Below are 17,287 nucleotides of genomic sequence, written 5' to 3' on the forward strand. Positions count from 1 at the left end.
AAAATAATTTAATAAAATATCAATTGGTATCATGATCAACTTTTTAAATGATTTGTAGCCTTCTCTTTATTTTTAACTTTAATCAGGGTAGTTTTCATGAAAAAAATTAGAATTTGGATACAAAATCCTTTGATAGAAATTGGGTATATCCTTGTTAAAACAAGACTGCGGAGACTACACTTGAGAAAAATATATCCACTTATTAATAATAAATAAGTTATTAAAAATTATCTGAAATTTAATTATTTTACTTTTATTTTTTTTTACCGTGTATTAATAATTCATTGTATAATAATAACATAATTAACTTGAATAAGTTTTTAAGATAATTATTTAATTTTAGTTTTAAAATACATTATAATATTTTTTTATTGTAAACGAGTTATTGCTTTCTTTCGAATATTTGTTAAAAAATGTTTATTATGAATAAAGTTATTGAAAAACATTTTAAAATTATTTAACGAATCTTAATTAAATTAATGTTGAAAAACTAATACTTGTGAATGGATTTTTTTTTTTTTTAGTCAAGAAAGCTGTCTCAGTTTTTTATAAATAAAAATGCCTTTTTTTTTCAATGCCTACATCTTAATGGCAGTTAGCAACCTAATTGATTTCATGTAAAAATAGCTTATATAATAATAATAATAATAATAATAATAATAATAATAATAATAATAATAATAATAATAATAAATTAATTATTAATCGAAAACAACTCTTTAAATTCTTTCGAACTTTAATATTTAAATTTATTACGATAAAAAAAAATTAAAGTTGTATTTTTTTTATATCAAGATAATATATTTTAAATCGTATAAAATAATATTTATTTAATAATAAAATTTTAAAATGTAGCAATTAATTAATATTTATATTTTTAATTTATCGTTTCACATGTTAATATATCACATAAATTAGTATGGGTGCCATGTAATCACAATAAACAATATTCAGCATAATGTGTACAAACATGCTTAAAATATTTATAAGTTTATTTTTTTTAAATGAGTTGTGCAATTTAATTTAATACAACAATGATTATTTATTATTATTTATATTATTATACACCGACTTACCACAACATCTTTAAAAAAACATTATTACAGTAAATGAAAAAATCACAGTAACAACTTGATCGGACAATTTGTGTATATGTTAAAAACAAAAAATTTTTATTTAATTTTTATGTTATGGATATACTTATTAATTAATTTTTTAGTTTTAAAAATATGTATTCACATATTTTTTATATTTTTTAAAAAAATTATTAATTAATAATTTTATTAATTTTAACTATTAAATATAAAAAAATAAAATATTTATAAATATGAAAAAATTAATTAATAATTTTTTTATAATATTAATAAATTCATTAATAAGTTTTATTAAATTATATAGACTTTTAAATAGTAAAATATGTAATAGTTGATGAAAGCTGCTTTATATATCTGGAGATAAGGCCGAATCCTAACAAATAATGCGAACTCAAAATTTATCAGACTATCCTCAAGCAAATCGGTTCATTACCGCGAATTCTAATCTGAACACATGGAACAGGCCGAATAGTTTATGAGCGCGGAATAAACAGGAGTAATGTGACAAAAGGTAAGGGAAGCGAGTTTAATCAATTTATAGTCCTGCTCGCATATGCGCCGAGAAAAATTAAATAGCCGTTTGGTGTGAAAAAAGATTACGATGCATCCGTACGTACGAATCTCAGTGATAGAGATAGCTGATACCATAGTAGAGAGATATTTAAATGGACGGTTAAACGTCACTGTTGAAAAAAAAAAAGATAAAAAGAAATGTATATATTTTTTTTAATTAAATTTACATCCTCACTATATGCTTTATTTTTTTATATCAAAATATTAATATCAATAATTATAATTAATAAAATGACTAATTAATAAATTTATTAAAATATTATAAATATTTTAATATATTTTTTAAAATTAAAATAGCAATTAGTAAATTATTCATAATATAAAAATTAAATAATAATTTATTTTATACATTGTATTATAGGTTTTGATGGAAAAAAATATTTTGATATGAATATTATTAGGAATATTGAAGGATATGAATATATGAAAATTGTGTAAGCCTCAAATTGTTATTTGATTTTTATTATTATTTTTTTAATCCAAAGTAAGTCCAATAATGTGGAAGCATAATCCTTCAGACTCTGATACTGACATTGAAAGACGTAATGGAAATCGATTTATTAAACAAAAAAGGGAATAAAATGACAAGAAGCCTTGGAATTTTTTTTGCTTGTTTGGCGGAATCCAATTAAATAATACATAATAATATTATAGCCGGTTTGATTAATTTGAGTTTGGTCTTATCAGTTGTCAAAATATGGCCACTAGTTCTTGAGACTTTGTTTGTTATATAACAATAATTCAAAGGCTTAATCAATCAAGGAAAAAAAAATTGAAAAGCATTTCATCAGATAAGAGAGCCAGCTAATCCTCAGTTGATTCACAGTGATATTGAACTTTGAAGAGTTTCCGATGGTGCAATGGATTAGTTAATGTAACTGAACAGGATTGGTTTTGACTTGAGGTTAATAATTGGCCGCCAGTAGTAGCACGCGCGTTAGGTGGTGCAACATCATGAATTTGACTTTTTTTATGAAAGCTATTACAGCATGATCTCAAGTAACACAAAATTCAAAGGAGAGGGTGAAAGTTTTGAGGAATATAGAGTATGTTTGGTATTTTTACTAGAGCAGTTATGGTTGAGTGGAGTGAATTCAAGGACACTTTTCTTTTAACATTTCAGCAAAAAAGACTTTCATATGTTTCACCACGATTCACCAAGATATCATGATCCTCCTCTCCTCAATTGCACGGAAAACTTCTCCAAGTTGCCTTTACTTTCTAGAGTCCACATTCCAGCAATAAACAAGTTAAAAAAAAAAAAAAACAATAGTAATGCTTAATTTTATACGTTACTATTTTATTAGTAATAACACATAAAGAATAGAATTCATTGGATTGTAAAATGTGAATATGAAATACGAAAAAATTCCACGAGTCTATTGGATTGTAAAATGTGAATATAAAATACAAAAAAATCCCATGAGTTAGATTATTAGGTTTAACCAGACAGAAAAAAAGTCTGACTAATAGAATATGGAAATTAAGTTTCCAACTTCCGAGACTTTATTGACACCCAAAACAATCAATACGATTTTTTAAAGATTTGTACCATTAATAAGGCATTTAAATGCAGGAACAACCGATCTCGATAACCGAAAGAAATTTGTATTTATAGAGATCAGATAAGTCGAACACAAATTTGATGAAATTAGGATGAGCACAAACCCCATGCAATGGTCAACCTCTTTAATTCTCTCCGAGGCATTAAATATGCGTGCGAAAAGACTGTCCAGTCGCCTAACACATGCAACAAAAAACATGGACAAATCGATTCTGCATCGATTAGATAACAATTAGCCGCCTGACATACATAATACATCAAACCACCATTTCATCTGATGGGATATAAAATAGGAAATAAGAATATAAATATCTTAAAACCAACTTTCCACATAAGAATTTTACTCCCCTTGAAAGAAAAAGCTCTTCGAAGTGTCCACAATTGGATGCTCGCTAAATTTCAATTCACCAATTAGTGATTTATTTCTATATGAAAAAATTGAAAAAGAAGAAATCATGACAGTTGTGTGAAACAATGGATATGTAGTTGGAGAAAAGGGAACTACAACTAAGGCGTGTTTTTTTGTCCTTTGGAGCTTCTTGACTACTCATCCAAATTTAGCAAACAAAACCCACCACTCCCATTACCTTGGGACATCTTCCAATTTTTACATACACAAAGGGATAAAAATAAAAGACTTATTGCTATTCATGGGCCCCCATATGCCTCAGGTTAAATGCAAAATTTAATTTCAATTGAGATGTTGCACATGCTCACCTTATTTCAACCTCCTAAAAAGCAAACAAACCCTATAATTGCCATGATTTTGTTAGGCAAAAGAGCAAACAGGTGTAAAACGAGAACCCGGTGGCCCATCACCATGTGCTGCGCTGGTCCTAAAACGCACCATCTTAAGTGTCGTGCCTTCTATCATATCTCTGAACAACCGTTTGTTTTTATGTTATGAATCCTTGGTATTAAAGAATCTTGTTAGGCATATGAAAAGTGAATAGATGCTAAGTATGTGTTCTTGTTTGGACGTACTTAGTTGCAAGTTTATGCATAAATGGATGTATCTTGAACTATATTATTGAAAATATTTTATAGGATATTGGCCTAATAATGTATATAATTTCATGTTTAATGTATCTAACTATTATTCATATTTTTCCTCTTGTTTTATTTGAAACCCAATTGGATTATTAAGGAAAGTTAGAATATCAATTTTCCTATTATCTGATTAATCCAAGGTTCACCATTAGTCTGAAAGAGCCAAAACTCTTTCAAAGAACGACAATCTCGATGAGAAGGTCCAGACCATACAGAATACCTGAGGATGTTCAACGATTTCGGCCCAAACTCTGTGTGATTGGGCTTCATAGATCTATTACCCTTAACCCAGATAGATTATTATCCCTAATATCCACACTGGAATAGATAAGAGAGTCAAAACTATGGAACATTTTCCCACTCATCATCCAATCAAATATCCCTATTCTCTCCACATCACACGACCTTTCTTAGCTTCTTCCAAAATTACCCCTCACTCATGCATCAAAATGACCTAAAAACCTCTGTCTCTACACGTTAATTATGAGTTCGCTCCACAAATCATTTGATTCAGCCCGCTATAACGCAAAAGTATGGTGGCGATGGCGTCAGTTCTACACCGAAAACTTCACCTGAAGCCCTTTCTTCTCCATGCACGACTACTCTAGGTCGAATCTCCTCGTAGCTATGAAATGACACAGCATATTGAGAAATTCTTGGTTGCAAATCGAGGTGAAATTGCCTGCAAGGTCATAAGGACCTCAATTGGTTGCAAATCATTTTTGCCTTTTGTTTGTTAGTATGTGGATATATATATATATATATATATATATTAGCTTAATTAACACAAATACATTTCATTTTTTTTTTTTAAAAATTTTGTACAATATTCTTCTTCTCTTCCTTTAGTTTGAACTCGATTTTATTCATTATTGTTTATTTTATATTTTAACATTAACTGAATAATACATTTAATTTAATTAAGCTATAATATATATATATATATATATATATATATATATATATATATATATATATATATATATATATATATATATATATATATATATATATATATATATATATAATGTAGTAGCTTAATTAATACAAATATATTTTAATTTTTTTTTAAAAATTTTTTTATACAATTTTCTACTGATTCTTTTGTTTTCTTGCTTTGACGGTAGTTTAGACTCAATTTTATTTATTATTATTTATTTTATATTTTAACAGTAACCGAATAATACATTTAATTATTAACTTTAATCGTGGATCCCAAATTAATAGTATTAGAACATGTGTTATTTTTTCTTTGACTTTTTTCTTCTATTTGATAATAGCTTCATTAGTAATTTTAATTATTTTATGGTATTTGTTTTTTATTGACACTATTGAGATCTTAATTGTATTGTTTTGTGATATTTTACTGTATGAAACTATATTAGAGTATGCATCGATGATTGCTTATTATTTTTGTCATATTCAATGGTATGTTTTTCAGCGTGGCTAGAACTTTTGTTGGTTTGAAGGGTTTATCGAAGACTCACCAACATTCTAAGTCTTAGGATTAATTTTTTGAAAAAACAAATCAGCAGAAATTTTTGAGTTTCCCATCAACATAAACTTACTTGCAACCAAGATAGGTAAATATTTTTTGAAATACGACAAATGAGGACAGTTAAAAGTAAAGAAAAAGGCAAACAACTTTACATATACAAACTTTATTTTCTCTCATAGAGTATATGCAAGTGCATCTTAAAATAAAGATAGATTAAATTCATTACACATAAAAAGAATACAAACTATAAAAAAAAAATATAAAATAGATTCTGAAATTTTCGTTCACAATAATTATCGATATGCTATAAAATAAAGAAATCGGTTATTTCAACTTAATGGTATAGTGAAAGAAAAACTCAATCTCTGTGTAGAGGAAAAGATCAGCCTTATGAATTGGAATAGATGACGACTACACAATGGTGACAAAAAGAAGCAGACGAGCCGCATAAATGAAGAAACAAAGAAACTAGCTAGGAGTAAGACATATATTTATAATTGGGTCTCCCCTCCTTGGCGGTGATACTAGATAGCCACTAGGCTTGGATGGCAGATTTGGCCATCTGGTTGTAATATAAGTAACGTGGATGTGCTTTCTAGCGACATGCTCAATTTCCAAAGAATGGGAACTCTAACCACCCACGAAACTTAGGCACACCCACAAAACTTAGGCACATATGCAAAATAAAAGTTAAAATTTGGGGGAGGATCAACTTAAAAAGTTAGACAGCTCACGGGAATATTGACATGTCCCATTCTGATAATATTAGAAAAGTTTGGGACATGGGTGTAAATGTCCAAAAATAAATGAGATTGGGGCGTTAATGCTATTTAGGAAACTTGTGGGGACTTTGTACCATTATAAATTGAAATTGGAAACTTTCATGCGTTTGCTCCAGACTCCAGTACCCACAACACCTTAGAGCCCAACAGCCGAAGTGTGAAATAAATCAAAAAGGAAATCTCACCGTCACTGCTGTTCGTCAGAACAACTCGCAGATGGGACATTCCGGCGCTCAGTTGTCTTCGTTGTTGACGGATTTCTTAAGCAAGTCCGGTGGCGTCGCCATTATTGACGGTGGTCTCGCCACGGAGCTCGAGAGGCACGGTGCTGACCTCAACGATCCCCTTTGGAGTGCCAAGTGTCTTCTCACTTCTCCTCACCTTATCCGTACGGTATTCCCCCCCCCCCTTCTCTCTCTCTCTCTATTTGTCTGTACATGTTTCATCTGTGCTTCTATTTTGTCTTAATCGATTAGATTTCTGCTTTGGATTTGGATTCTTTTTTCGTTGCTTTGGAATGTGGAAGTGGAACAATCGGCGTCTTTGCACTTAGGAGATTTATGATTTTAGGGAACTTATTAACTATTGTTGGCACAGAGAGATTCAAGTGTTCTGACTGGCACTGGATGGGCAGTGTTTTGGTCGTGCAGATATGGATCGCCATGTCATGCATCGTTGTGGTCCTGGTTTCTCTTTTTTTGTTCCCTTTTATTGACTGGATGGGGTTGTGTATCTGGAATCAACTCTAAAGATTTGTTTGTTTTGCTATGCGGTAACATATAATATTTATATAATGCAACCCTTATGAATTTAGAATAGTGATTTATCAGTTTTTGAGGTTGCTTTTCTTGAATCAGCGGCGATATATCTTGTGTTGATTATAATTGTGCATTGGCTTAATTCTTGGACACATTTGCAATTATTATTGCTGGCTGTAATATTGTTTGTAAACAGTCATCCATGATTTTTTTTCCCCCTTTTGTGCAAGGAAAAACACAGCCGCCCAAGGTGGGGGAGGGGGGTGGGTATGAAACAAATGAATAAGATGCATTGAGCTTGCCTGTGCACATGCACATACGCACAAAAATATAGTCAATATATTTCCTTGAGTCATAGGATTATTTTGCTGAATTTGTGTTGATGCCTTAAATTCGAAACTTAACATGCATACCCTGAAAAAATCGTTAATTTGAGGACTTCAACTTTGTTAATGTATTTATTTAGTAAAAGTGTTACCTTGGAAATTCAAATACAATTTGACTGTATATATTTCATATTATTGGTTTGTTACATGACCTCTTTCAATTTAATTATGTACTACATTATTTGTATTTTGGAAATGTTAGTAATATTGCCTTTTCACTGTTAGCTGGACAGCTCTTGTCTTCTATTGTATTGCAGAAGGTGTTTTTCTTGACTTTTGTTTTGTGCCTTGGGGACTTTCTTTGGTTTTTCTAGTGTCATTAAGTATCATTTAGCATTATTAGAGATAAAGAAAGTAATATCTAGGGACTTCTTTTTAGAAAAATATATATACACTTGTATTTTTAGCTGAGTTGCATAACTGGGCAGGTGCACCTTGACTATCTAGAAGCAGGTGCTGATATTATTATCACAGCATCTTATCAGGTAATAACAATGATCTTATCTCTCTTCATCTCTCTCTCTCTCTCTCTCTCTCTTTGAAACTTCCACTCAGTTTGCTTGAATTTGGATAGGCCACCATTCAGGGTTTTGAAGCAAAAGGATTCTCTAGTGAAGAAAGTGAAGCTATGCTTAGAAGAAGTGTGCAAATTGCCTGTGAGGCAAGGGATATTTACTATGAGAGATGTAAATCAGGAGCTTCCGATGGTAATAAAGACAGTAGGGTTATGAAAGAGCGTCCCATTTTAGTTGCAGCTTCTGTTGGCAGCTATGGAGCTTATTTAGCTGATGGATCTGAGTACAGGTGAGTAGACATGTTATTGAAAACAATGCATGATCTATATTCGTGTTGTTAATTTATTCTCATCATGGTTGCTTTATATCAAAGCTCCTTGCATTATCTGATAGGATTAGGAATTGGAATGTAAAATTGTGACAGAGAAATGGTAGAATAGCTAATGAAAATTTTATTGATTCAATAGAAAGATGTATCCAAAAGAAGAATTACCACCCTCAGATATTGACTTCTCATGGTACTCTCAAGCAAGAAAAAGAAAGATAGAAATGGTTGATAAAACAACCCTCAGGAAATACAATTTCCTGTGCTACCAAAGCTTGCCCCAGCTACAAGCTGCTAATTTGAGATAAAAATTCTACACCTACTCTGTTACACAAGCTTCCTTTTATAAAGGTCTCTCACCCCACTATTTTGTTAGTCCATTCCATGTGGCACTGTCCTGACAGCCCCCCGTAATTGAATAACTTCTTCATTTCTTTCCAGCTGCTTGTTTCTAGAATCTTCACCTCTATTTCCCAATTCCAACTCATCCATATTTCTTGTATGATTTACTTTTTAACATTTTTGGGTCATGGGTCTCGTTTTCTGGGCCTTCAGCTGAATTTCTATCATTATCTGATAACATGAACATGTTTTTTCTCTGAATAATATGAAGAATATGTGTTACATTTGGAATCCCGGTAAAATCTTATGTGTCTATGGCATATAATTTACAGGACATATTGTGTTTTTTTTGTTTACCTTGTATTTATTTACTGTTGAGCTATGTATATGATTATGGCAAACGATCCAAATTAGGCTTGGCCATACTATCATTTTTGAGATGCATTTATTTATCTCTCTTATTGTTGTTTCACCTTCTCAGTGGGAATTATGGTGATGAAGTTACCTTGGAAACCTTGAAAGTTTTTCATCGCAGAAGAGTTCAGGTATTGGCTGAATCAGGTGCTGACCTCCTTGCATTTGAAACAGTTCCAAATAAGGTAGAAGCTCAGGTAATAGTCTCTTCTTTTGAATTATAACATTTTAAATTTTGTTTCATGGAAATTGAAGGACATCCACACTTTGTTTGGGAGAATTTTCATATAGGGGGGATAGAAAGGGAGTCAAGAGCAAATGGGGGGTGTTTTTCAGTGGAGGGGAAAGCACCCTGAAATGGGGTCAAAATATAAGGTTTTCTTGCTTGAATCTGGTGGAAATACACTTTCCTTATCCAGCTAGAATGTTATTTGAAGGCAAAAGTACAAAATCACACCAAGCTTACAGAAATATGAATAGATGTATTTCTTCATTTTTATGGCAACTCTGAGAATCAAAGTCCATTCCATGTTAGCATTTTGGAATTTGGAGGAGTAACATGTGTGCAGAGAGGTTAGTAAGAGTAAAATATTGTGGTTACTAGGTGTATTGGTTTGGCCTTGTGCATATAGGATTAAGAAGGCAATTTTGTTTCAAATGCTGCATGTGAGTTGTTTTTCTCCTCCCATTTCCTTGATTTGGAGGCAATTTTTTTGCTGGACTTCTTGGTTAGATCACTATGCAATTTCTATTCCTGATGTTTTCCAAAATTAATTTCCCTCCACTTTCAGTCCTTACCCTCCCACTCCTGTTCTTATCGACTCTTCCCCAACAGTGTCTCAAAATACACTTGGGTAGTGAGTCACTGAGTTGTGTAATTGTTGGTCAGTACATCAGCTTACTTATAGCTAGAATCTTCAATTATGGGATTAGTGATTACACACAACTGGGATGATAGAAAGTGGAGTTGGCAGTATAAGGGGTTTTTTGAATAGAAAAGTGGCTCTTGGCAAGATAATTGAAGTTATGTTCCTTTTGGTGTGGCTTTTCTTATTGACTACTGTATTCTTGCAGGCTTATGCTGAGCTCTTAGAGGAAGAAAACATAAAGGTTCCAGCATGGTTTTCCTTTAACTCTAAGGATGGAGTCAATGTGGTTAGTGGTGATTCTTTGGTAGAATGTGCTTCAATCGCTGAATCGTGTGGGAAAGTAGTCGCTGTGGGAATCAACTGCACTCCTCCTAGGTTTATCCATGGACTTGTATTATCTCTCAAGAAGGTATGGCTTTCAAGCTTTTATTATTATTAAATAATGCTTTATATGTTCTTAAGTTGAGGCTCTGATACACCGACTCTTCATTTTTCCATACCGTACTTGTGTCAACACGACATGGCATGGCATGCGACATGGAATTTGTGTTCATTACATATTCATACAGTTGGACACTTGAATGACATATTCATGCATAGTTAATATATCATTCTTTTCTCTGAATAATTGGAGTACCTATCAAACTGTAGCTTTTATTTTTTAGTACAATCATTTTGATCTCATGCTAGAAATATAAATAATTTTGAAATGGGAACTAGCTGAATTTTACTTTTACTATCTTCAGTTATGAAATTCTGAAAATAATTGATGTAGTACTTAGTTTGATGCCCACTGGAGATGAAGATATTCTTGGTTAGTTGATTAGCGCTTGTCTGTTTCCAACAATATTCTCTGAACATTTGTTCATAATAAAAAAATTTGCCAAAAATTGCTTAGAATTTTCAGTTATAGCCCAAATGCAAAAATCTTTGGATTAATTATTATAGGAATTCTTTGGAATAATAATAGTTTTCTGCAATGATAAACACTGTTAATGTCTACATCAGTACATCTTGACTTAGAACATCATCTTGAGATGCCTTTAAGGAGTTGCTATAGGCTAGATTTTTTTTTTTGGGTAGCGACAATTACTGTACTCTTTCTGATTATATGTCTGGTTTCTATGTTGTGCCATGATTATTTTGCCCTTTTAGATGTGAAAGCTAAGAGGTTTGTCTTTTTGTTATATTTATAAACATTGTGGCAAGGAGTTCCTGTCTCTCTCTCTGTTTACAATTTTAGTTACTATATAACAGACGCTCATCTGCTGAGGAAACTCATTTTTGTGAAAATTTTTTCAGGTGACTTCCAAACCAATACTTATATATCCAAACAGTGGGGAGAACTATGATGCTGATCTAAAGGAGTGGGTGGTAAGTTGATTTTGTTCAGTGGTTTGGGAAATACATGGAAATTACCTTCAGCTTGTTTTTGCTAAAATTTTGTGTGAATTGACGGTCAATCCTTAACCACCACAGATAAATCTCAAGCTGTTTCCAGAATTAGTAGTAAGCAATTGTAGCTTATTTAATATTGTAAGAATTTTCTGTTTTAACCTATAAATGAATACGGTGGGGGGGGACTATCAATTTGCCATGGAATTTGAGGATTTACTTCCTTTTCTGATCCAGATTTTTAATATGTCAAAATAACAGTATGCTTGTTCTGTTTGCAGCAAAATACTGGTGTATCAGATGAAGGTTTTGTGTCATACGTAAACAAATGGTGTGAGGATGGGGCTTCCCTTGTTGGCGGTTGTTGTAGAACAACTCCCAACACCATCAACGCTATATATAGGACTCTTTCCAATAGATCTTCTGCTTTGCCTCTGTAGCTGCCAGTCAACCACCATGATTTGACATAGGAGCAAAGCAATTACAAGTCTAACGAGGCTATTAAAAGGGTTTTGATGGTATTTTTGCCCGCAGTTGTGATGCGGAAAAGAGGGTTTGATATAGCCTATGATGAAGGTCAGGGTTGAACTTTTGTTCTCGCAGCTGAGGCATCTTTGGTGAGCTACTTATCGGGTGAATATCACTAGTTGCGTGCTAGCAATCTTAGGTGTGAGTTTAGTCTCATTTTCTGTTTTAGCCTTCTCATGTATATTGGAAGATTGGGTTCTATGTTAAGGCCAACTTGAGCTATTTAATTACGTAAAACCTTTTGGTGACTGGAAATTGGTTGGAATCTCATTAACATTAACTAGAATGCGAGTGAGACAAGGCTGTTGAAAACTTTTGGCCAGTGGCACGAGGAAGTTTGAATTGATATTTGTCTAAGCAGCGTAAGACCAACGTTATATTATTGAGACTAATGCTCCTAAACTCATGGTGGGAAGCGCACACCTAAAATCGGTGATAGTGCCCAAACGCCTCTACTTTTAGCTGAGGCCTTACTCCTATTCGGAATCCTGGAAGCTTGAATCGGACTGCAGAAGGTTGTGTCAAAAATAATTCTTCTAGTTTCTGTTCTAATATAGTTGTGTTTCTACTTTTTGATGCCGTACGTTGAAACGCATTGTTTGGCATTTTGCTGCTCTGGCTAGACAGAAGAAAGCACAACTAGATTTCAGACGATACATAAGACTCTCTGTTAGTCTGTTCGAGAATGTGCTTAAAACAGCTGAAATTATTTTAGATAACACCACCAATTTAAAACTGTTTTACCCCTTAAGAAAACACTCTTTCTGATGTAGTTCTCATAGTTAGAATGTCTTAAATTAAAATTAAATCAGAAAACTTAATAAATATTTTCAAGTGTGATCAAGGTCGATTGGACATGTAAGAACTGTAAAAAACTTTCCACTAATAACAGTGGAATCAAATTGTTGAGTTGAACTAATACCAGTTTCTCTTCTCTTATTCAACATAATTCATTCCCCTACTAGCCTGATCAAGATCTCTTTCCCCCTTCTTATGAGGGAAATATAAAATTTTGCCCCTTCTCTTCATAAAGAGAAGGACAATCTTTTCTAATATTTGGTAGTTTGCACATTTCTTACTTAGTCGCTGTCCGTGATTGCAGATCTGGTTCCTTTTATCTTCGTAAAATTATTACAACCTTTTGATCTCACGATGTCATAGTCGTTATTTGATTCTTCCTCATTGTTTGAAGGGGCACATAAGGATGGACAATTCACCTTTATGGCGATTAAAGATGTGTATTTTTTAAAGTTTCTAATCGAATAAAAAAACTGTATTTAAGTTGAAAAAAAATATTATTGTAATACTAAATTGTGTGGCATCATACTTGTTCTGCAGTTTTAGTTTTGATTCTTCATGGAAAATTGACATACTGAATGGAAATGGAATTAAATTGAAAAGTTAATTTAATAAATATATTTTATTGTAATAATTTTCAGATTTTGTATAGTTTTAATAAGATCATATATAACGTAATATCAACCTATATTATTTTTAATTATAAATACATAAATCTCTTTATAGTCATCAATTATATGATTAATAACATTTTAGTTATGTAATATAATATATTTTATAATTAAAAATCATATAATTAAGAAATATATATAAAATAATAAAATATATCATAAGAATATATGCTACTATCTGAAATCAAATTAGGACCCGCTTGAAATGCTAATGGTTCAATTGAATGAAATTTTTTATAAAACGAGTTTTATAAGCGTTAAAAATTAAATTCACTGTCTATTATAAAAAATCACTATCTTATTTTTTATTTTAAAAGTTCTAAATATAATCTAGAATACTTTTCACAATTTGTTACACTAAAATTAAATATACTTTTAATAATTATTATGAATCAAAAATTAAATTAGTCAAATTACATTGTTTTATTAAAACTATATAATTTTAACTTTAAAAATTTCTAATTTTATAAAAAGTTGAATGAACATTTTTTTGACATAAATAAAATTTTACCATTTACATTTGTGGCTTAACGGCACAATTGAAAAGAAAAATTTATGGCTTTATGATAAGACTACGTAGTTTTGGGCCTCTTTCATTGCACATTAGCACTCAACAATCAGCAGCCGCCTCGTCTCCCTCTCCCCTTACTCCTCTCTTCCTCGGTTTCAACCCTTCACTCTCTCTTGCCCTCTTAGATTCAAGCAACACTCTCTCCCCTTCCTTTCTAGCCTTCACGAAGCTGAAGCTATTCGCCAGAACAATCAGGTAGGTAAGGAAAATTTACTTCGTTTTTCTGTAATACAAGGTGTTTCGAATCTCTTTATGAAATTTATTGTTCCTTTCCTGTTTTGTTTTTGTGCTTCTTAGCTTGTATGTATCTTCAATTTGTTTGATTGTACTTTGATTTACATTTTTCTGCTGTTATCCGCACTCTCAGATTCGACCATACCTTCAACGGAGGGCAGCAATATTTTCAGGTCAGGCTCAAGTCTTTTGTGCGAATTTAGGTAGTTGCTTTACTCTTTTGTTTGTGTGTCCACCTTGGCTTATGTGTGTGTTGTTCGTGTAGTTACAGCAATTTTTTCCTTTTTAATCATAATTACTGCAATTGAAAAGGCTACAAAAATATTAGGGAAACGAAATGATAAGTTCAAAATTTTACAATTAATGATAAACAAGTTTTCTACTTTGGTTTATTCTTACCCTTGCTCGGTCATTTCACCAGATAGCTGTTGCTATTTATACACAGTTTTATGGAGATCGATTCAGATGTCAAAGATGGATCCCTTATTCTGATAAAGCAAGGCGCTGAAGCGGTGAGTTTTGTGAGCTTGTTTGATGAATAACACTTTCTTTCTTTTCTGTTCATGATTTCTTATAATCTTTTATTTCTTGAGCATGGAACTTATGTCTCTTTTCCTTTTTTACTTTTTTAAGGAATTTCCCTCGCATAATATGTTCATTTACTTGTCATAAATGTCCTTTTGGCTGGCTTCTTTTTCCATTTTTATTTCAGCTGTTTTGGATTGTATTCTGCAGCTTGCAATTTCTTATGCTGATGATGGTTTTTTTCTCTTTCAGAGAGTTTTTGAGTCTAATTTTGTTGGAAGGAGGTCTATTGTCAAGGAACGCTTCTCAAAGAAGTATAGGCATCCATCTTTGGATGCTAAACTTACACTCAAGCGCTTGAATGCGGTGATTTATTCATCATAAGGCTGATGTTCCTTGCTTATAATTTAGATATTGATTAAAGGGGTGCTTTTGTTAGTTATTTGACCTATTCAATTCAAAATTTGGAGCAGGAAGCAAGATGCATGACAAAGGCAAGGCGACTTGGGGTTTCTACTCCAGTGCTGTATGCTGTGGACCCTTTACTGCATACCCTCACATTTGAGTATGTGGAGGGTCATTCTGTGAAAGATATGTTTCTTGAATTTGGATTACATGGTGTTGTGGAAGAACGCATGGATGATATTGCGACACAGATTGGTGATGCTATTGGAAAACTGCATGATGGTGGCCTTATTCATGGTGACTTGACCACATCAAATATGTTAATACGAAATGGCACTAATCAATTGGTGAGTTATTTTATATGTTATCCTCTTTGTTTGGTGGGAGAGGATATCATCTTAGGTCCTTATTGATTTTATGTTCAATTGTCACTTTATGTTAGCATCACAACTAGAAATATCATCTCAGGTCCTTATTGATTTTGGTCTGAGCTTCACATCAACCCTTCCTGAAGACAAGGCAGTTGATTTGTATGTGCTGGAACGAGCATTGCTTTCGATGCATTCTTCTTGTGGGAATGTGGTAAATTAAGAATTTCCAATTTTATTGAATCTGATTTCAGTTGTGCACTATTAGGTTGGCAGTAGATACATGTAAAATGAAATATGAGACAAACAACCTATAGTTCTAATACTTTTGTACTAGTTTGCGTATTGAAACTGAATAAATGATTTCATCGTGTTGCTCCAAAAAAATAATAAAAATAAATAAATAAGATCTTTTTCGCAGAAGTTTTTGAAACAATTAATTCAAATTTCCAGACATTTCTTTCTGTTTTCTATCTATTGTACGAACCAAAATTTTAAATTAATGTTTAGGATGTCAAGTGAATAAAACCTTGCAAAGCATAATTTCTTTTCTCATGGTCTGCATTCTTATATAGATGGATCGCGTGATTGCTGCATATAGGAAGTCCTCAAAGCAATGGTCATCCACAATGAACAAGCTAGCCCAAGGTGCAACCCTGCTCTGTTATTAAAAAATTTTTTAACTGGTATTTATTTATATGGTGTGTATGATGCCATTCTTCTCTATTAATTTTCTCACAATCGATTGCAGTTCGCCAAAGGGGTAGAAAGCGCACGATGGTTGGATAGGCTTTTTCAACAGTTATTCTCGCGAAGGGAGAGAGGAAGAGACATTTGTTGGAACTGTTAATGTTGCTGTTGAATAGAATGATGTTAGGACAGCAATTTTTCTGTATTGGCATATTGTAGCAGTATTCTAATGCATTATGCAAGCATACAAGTGCAATCCAGGGTATTTTTGCTATTATTATTATTATTTTTTTTGTAAATCTAACGTGCCAGTTCATTATGATTCAAATTGAGTTGGGCCATTCCAAATGAAATGATATTGGTATCCATTTGAGGGGAGAGTGAGGCATATGCAGTATAGTACACACTGCCAGGACTGAAAACGCACAGTTGTAATGGGTCTTTTGCAGTTTGACAGGTTGACTTGTACTACAGGAGCCCAAGCTGACTGACAATTCTGTTTTAGAAATCCCTAGATTTGAATAAATCTGAAGAAAACCTCTAACCAGTGAAGCTGACAGGTTCGGAGTGGGGATCCATTCTCCATCGCATCTACCCCTCCACGACGTTCCCTCGAGGTCCATTTTCTCCTGATTTGGTTTGTATATATTGTGTTGTATTATATTATATATTATATTTTCATGTTTATTTTATGATTTTTTTTTTTTAAAAAAAAACATATCACGTGTCCTTTTATAAAAATGCAATACAATTACGTCTGGAGATGGTAGTCTCCCCTTTTTTGGTATAAACTAAATTTGTTATGGAGAAAACTATCAATTTCTTTAATGAAAAAGATCTTGTGGGTTTTCTATATTACACAATTATTTAAGATCTATTTTAGTTCGACTATTTATTTATATATATGTATTTTATTTTTATACGTTTCTCAG

At 32.1% G+C, this 17,287-nt stretch overlaps 2 protein-coding genes across 11 annotated transcripts; both read left to right on the plus strand.

Annotated features, from left to right (window-relative positions):
* Positions 1 to 6,650: 6,650 nt before the first annotated feature.
* On the plus strand, positions 6,651 to 12,415 carry LOC110611553 (homocysteine S-methyltransferase 2). Of its 2 annotated transcripts, none has more exons than XM_021751944.2 (7): positions 6,651 to 6,954; positions 8,134 to 8,190; positions 8,280 to 8,509; positions 9,369 to 9,498; positions 10,376 to 10,579; positions 11,473 to 11,544; positions 11,847 to 12,415. In XM_021751944.2, the coding sequence occupies exons 1-7, from the start codon at positions 6,778 to 6,780 to the stop codon at positions 12,003 to 12,005; spliced, it is 1,029 nt and encodes a 342-aa protein (XP_021607636.1). In that variant the 5' UTR covers positions 6,651 to 6,777; the 3' UTR covers positions 12,006 to 12,415. The 2 variants fall into 2 exon arrangements, with proteins under 2 accessions (XP_021607636.1, XP_021607642.1); XM_021751950.2 differs by having other exon boundaries at positions 8,292 to 8,509.
* A 1,724-nt stretch (positions 12,416 to 14,139) lies between these two features.
* Positions 14,140 to 16,654, plus strand: LOC110611568 (EKC/KEOPS complex subunit TP53RK). 9 transcript variants are annotated; one of them, XM_021751977.2, is made up of 8 exons: positions 14,141 to 14,332; positions 14,501 to 14,570; positions 14,789 to 14,879; positions 15,145 to 15,258; positions 15,366 to 15,644; positions 15,766 to 15,879; positions 16,241 to 16,313; positions 16,417 to 16,654. In XM_021751977.2, exons 3-8 carry the CDS (start codon positions 14,817 to 14,819, stop codon positions 16,452 to 16,454), a joined length of 681 nt encoding a protein of 226 aa, XP_021607669.1. In that variant the 5' UTR covers positions 14,141 to 14,332; positions 14,501 to 14,570; positions 14,789 to 14,816; the 3' UTR covers positions 16,455 to 16,654. The 9 variants fall into 9 exon arrangements, with proteins under 9 accessions (XP_043817098.1, XP_021607669.1, XP_021607685.1 ...); XM_021751993.2 differs by having other exon boundaries at positions 14,813 to 14,879; XM_021751966.2 differs by having other exon boundaries at positions 14,501 to 14,540.
* Positions 16,655 to 17,287: the final 633 nt, after the last annotated feature.

This window comes from Manihot esculenta, chromosome 1 (assembly GCF_001659605.2).
Source record: "Manihot esculenta cultivar AM560-2 chromosome 1, M.esculenta_v8, whole genome shotgun sequence".
NCBI classification, from domain to species: Eukaryota; Viridiplantae; Streptophyta; class Magnoliopsida; order Malpighiales; family Euphorbiaceae; genus Manihot; species Manihot esculenta.

Excerpts from the sequence above, each read along its gene's own strand:
- LOC110611553 (XM_021751944.2), top strand. The coding sequence starts at position 6,778 with ATGGGACATTCCGGCGCTCAGTTGTCTTCGTTGTTGACGGATTTCTTA. Across the intron at positions 8,510-9,368 it reads GCTGATGGATCTGAGTACAG|TGGGAATTATGGTGATGAAG; the intron begins GTGAGTAGACAT and ends TCACCTTCTCAG. Across the intron at positions 10,580-11,472 it reads TTGTATTATCTCTCAAGAAG|GTGACTTCCAAACCAATACT; the intron begins GTATGGCTTTCA and ends AAATTTTTTCAG.
- LOC110611568 (XM_021751977.2), top strand. The coding sequence starts at position 14,817 with ATGGAGATCGATTCAGATGTCAAAGATGGATCCCTTATTCTGATAAAG. Across the intron at positions 14,880-15,144 it reads TAAAGCAAGGCGCTGAAGCG|AGAGTTTTTGAGTCTAATTT; the intron begins GTGAGTTTTGTG and ends TTTCTCTTTCAG. Across the intron at positions 15,645-15,765 it reads GAAATGGCACTAATCAATTG|GTCCTTATTGATTTTGGTCT; the intron begins GTGAGTTATTTT and ends ATATCATCTCAG.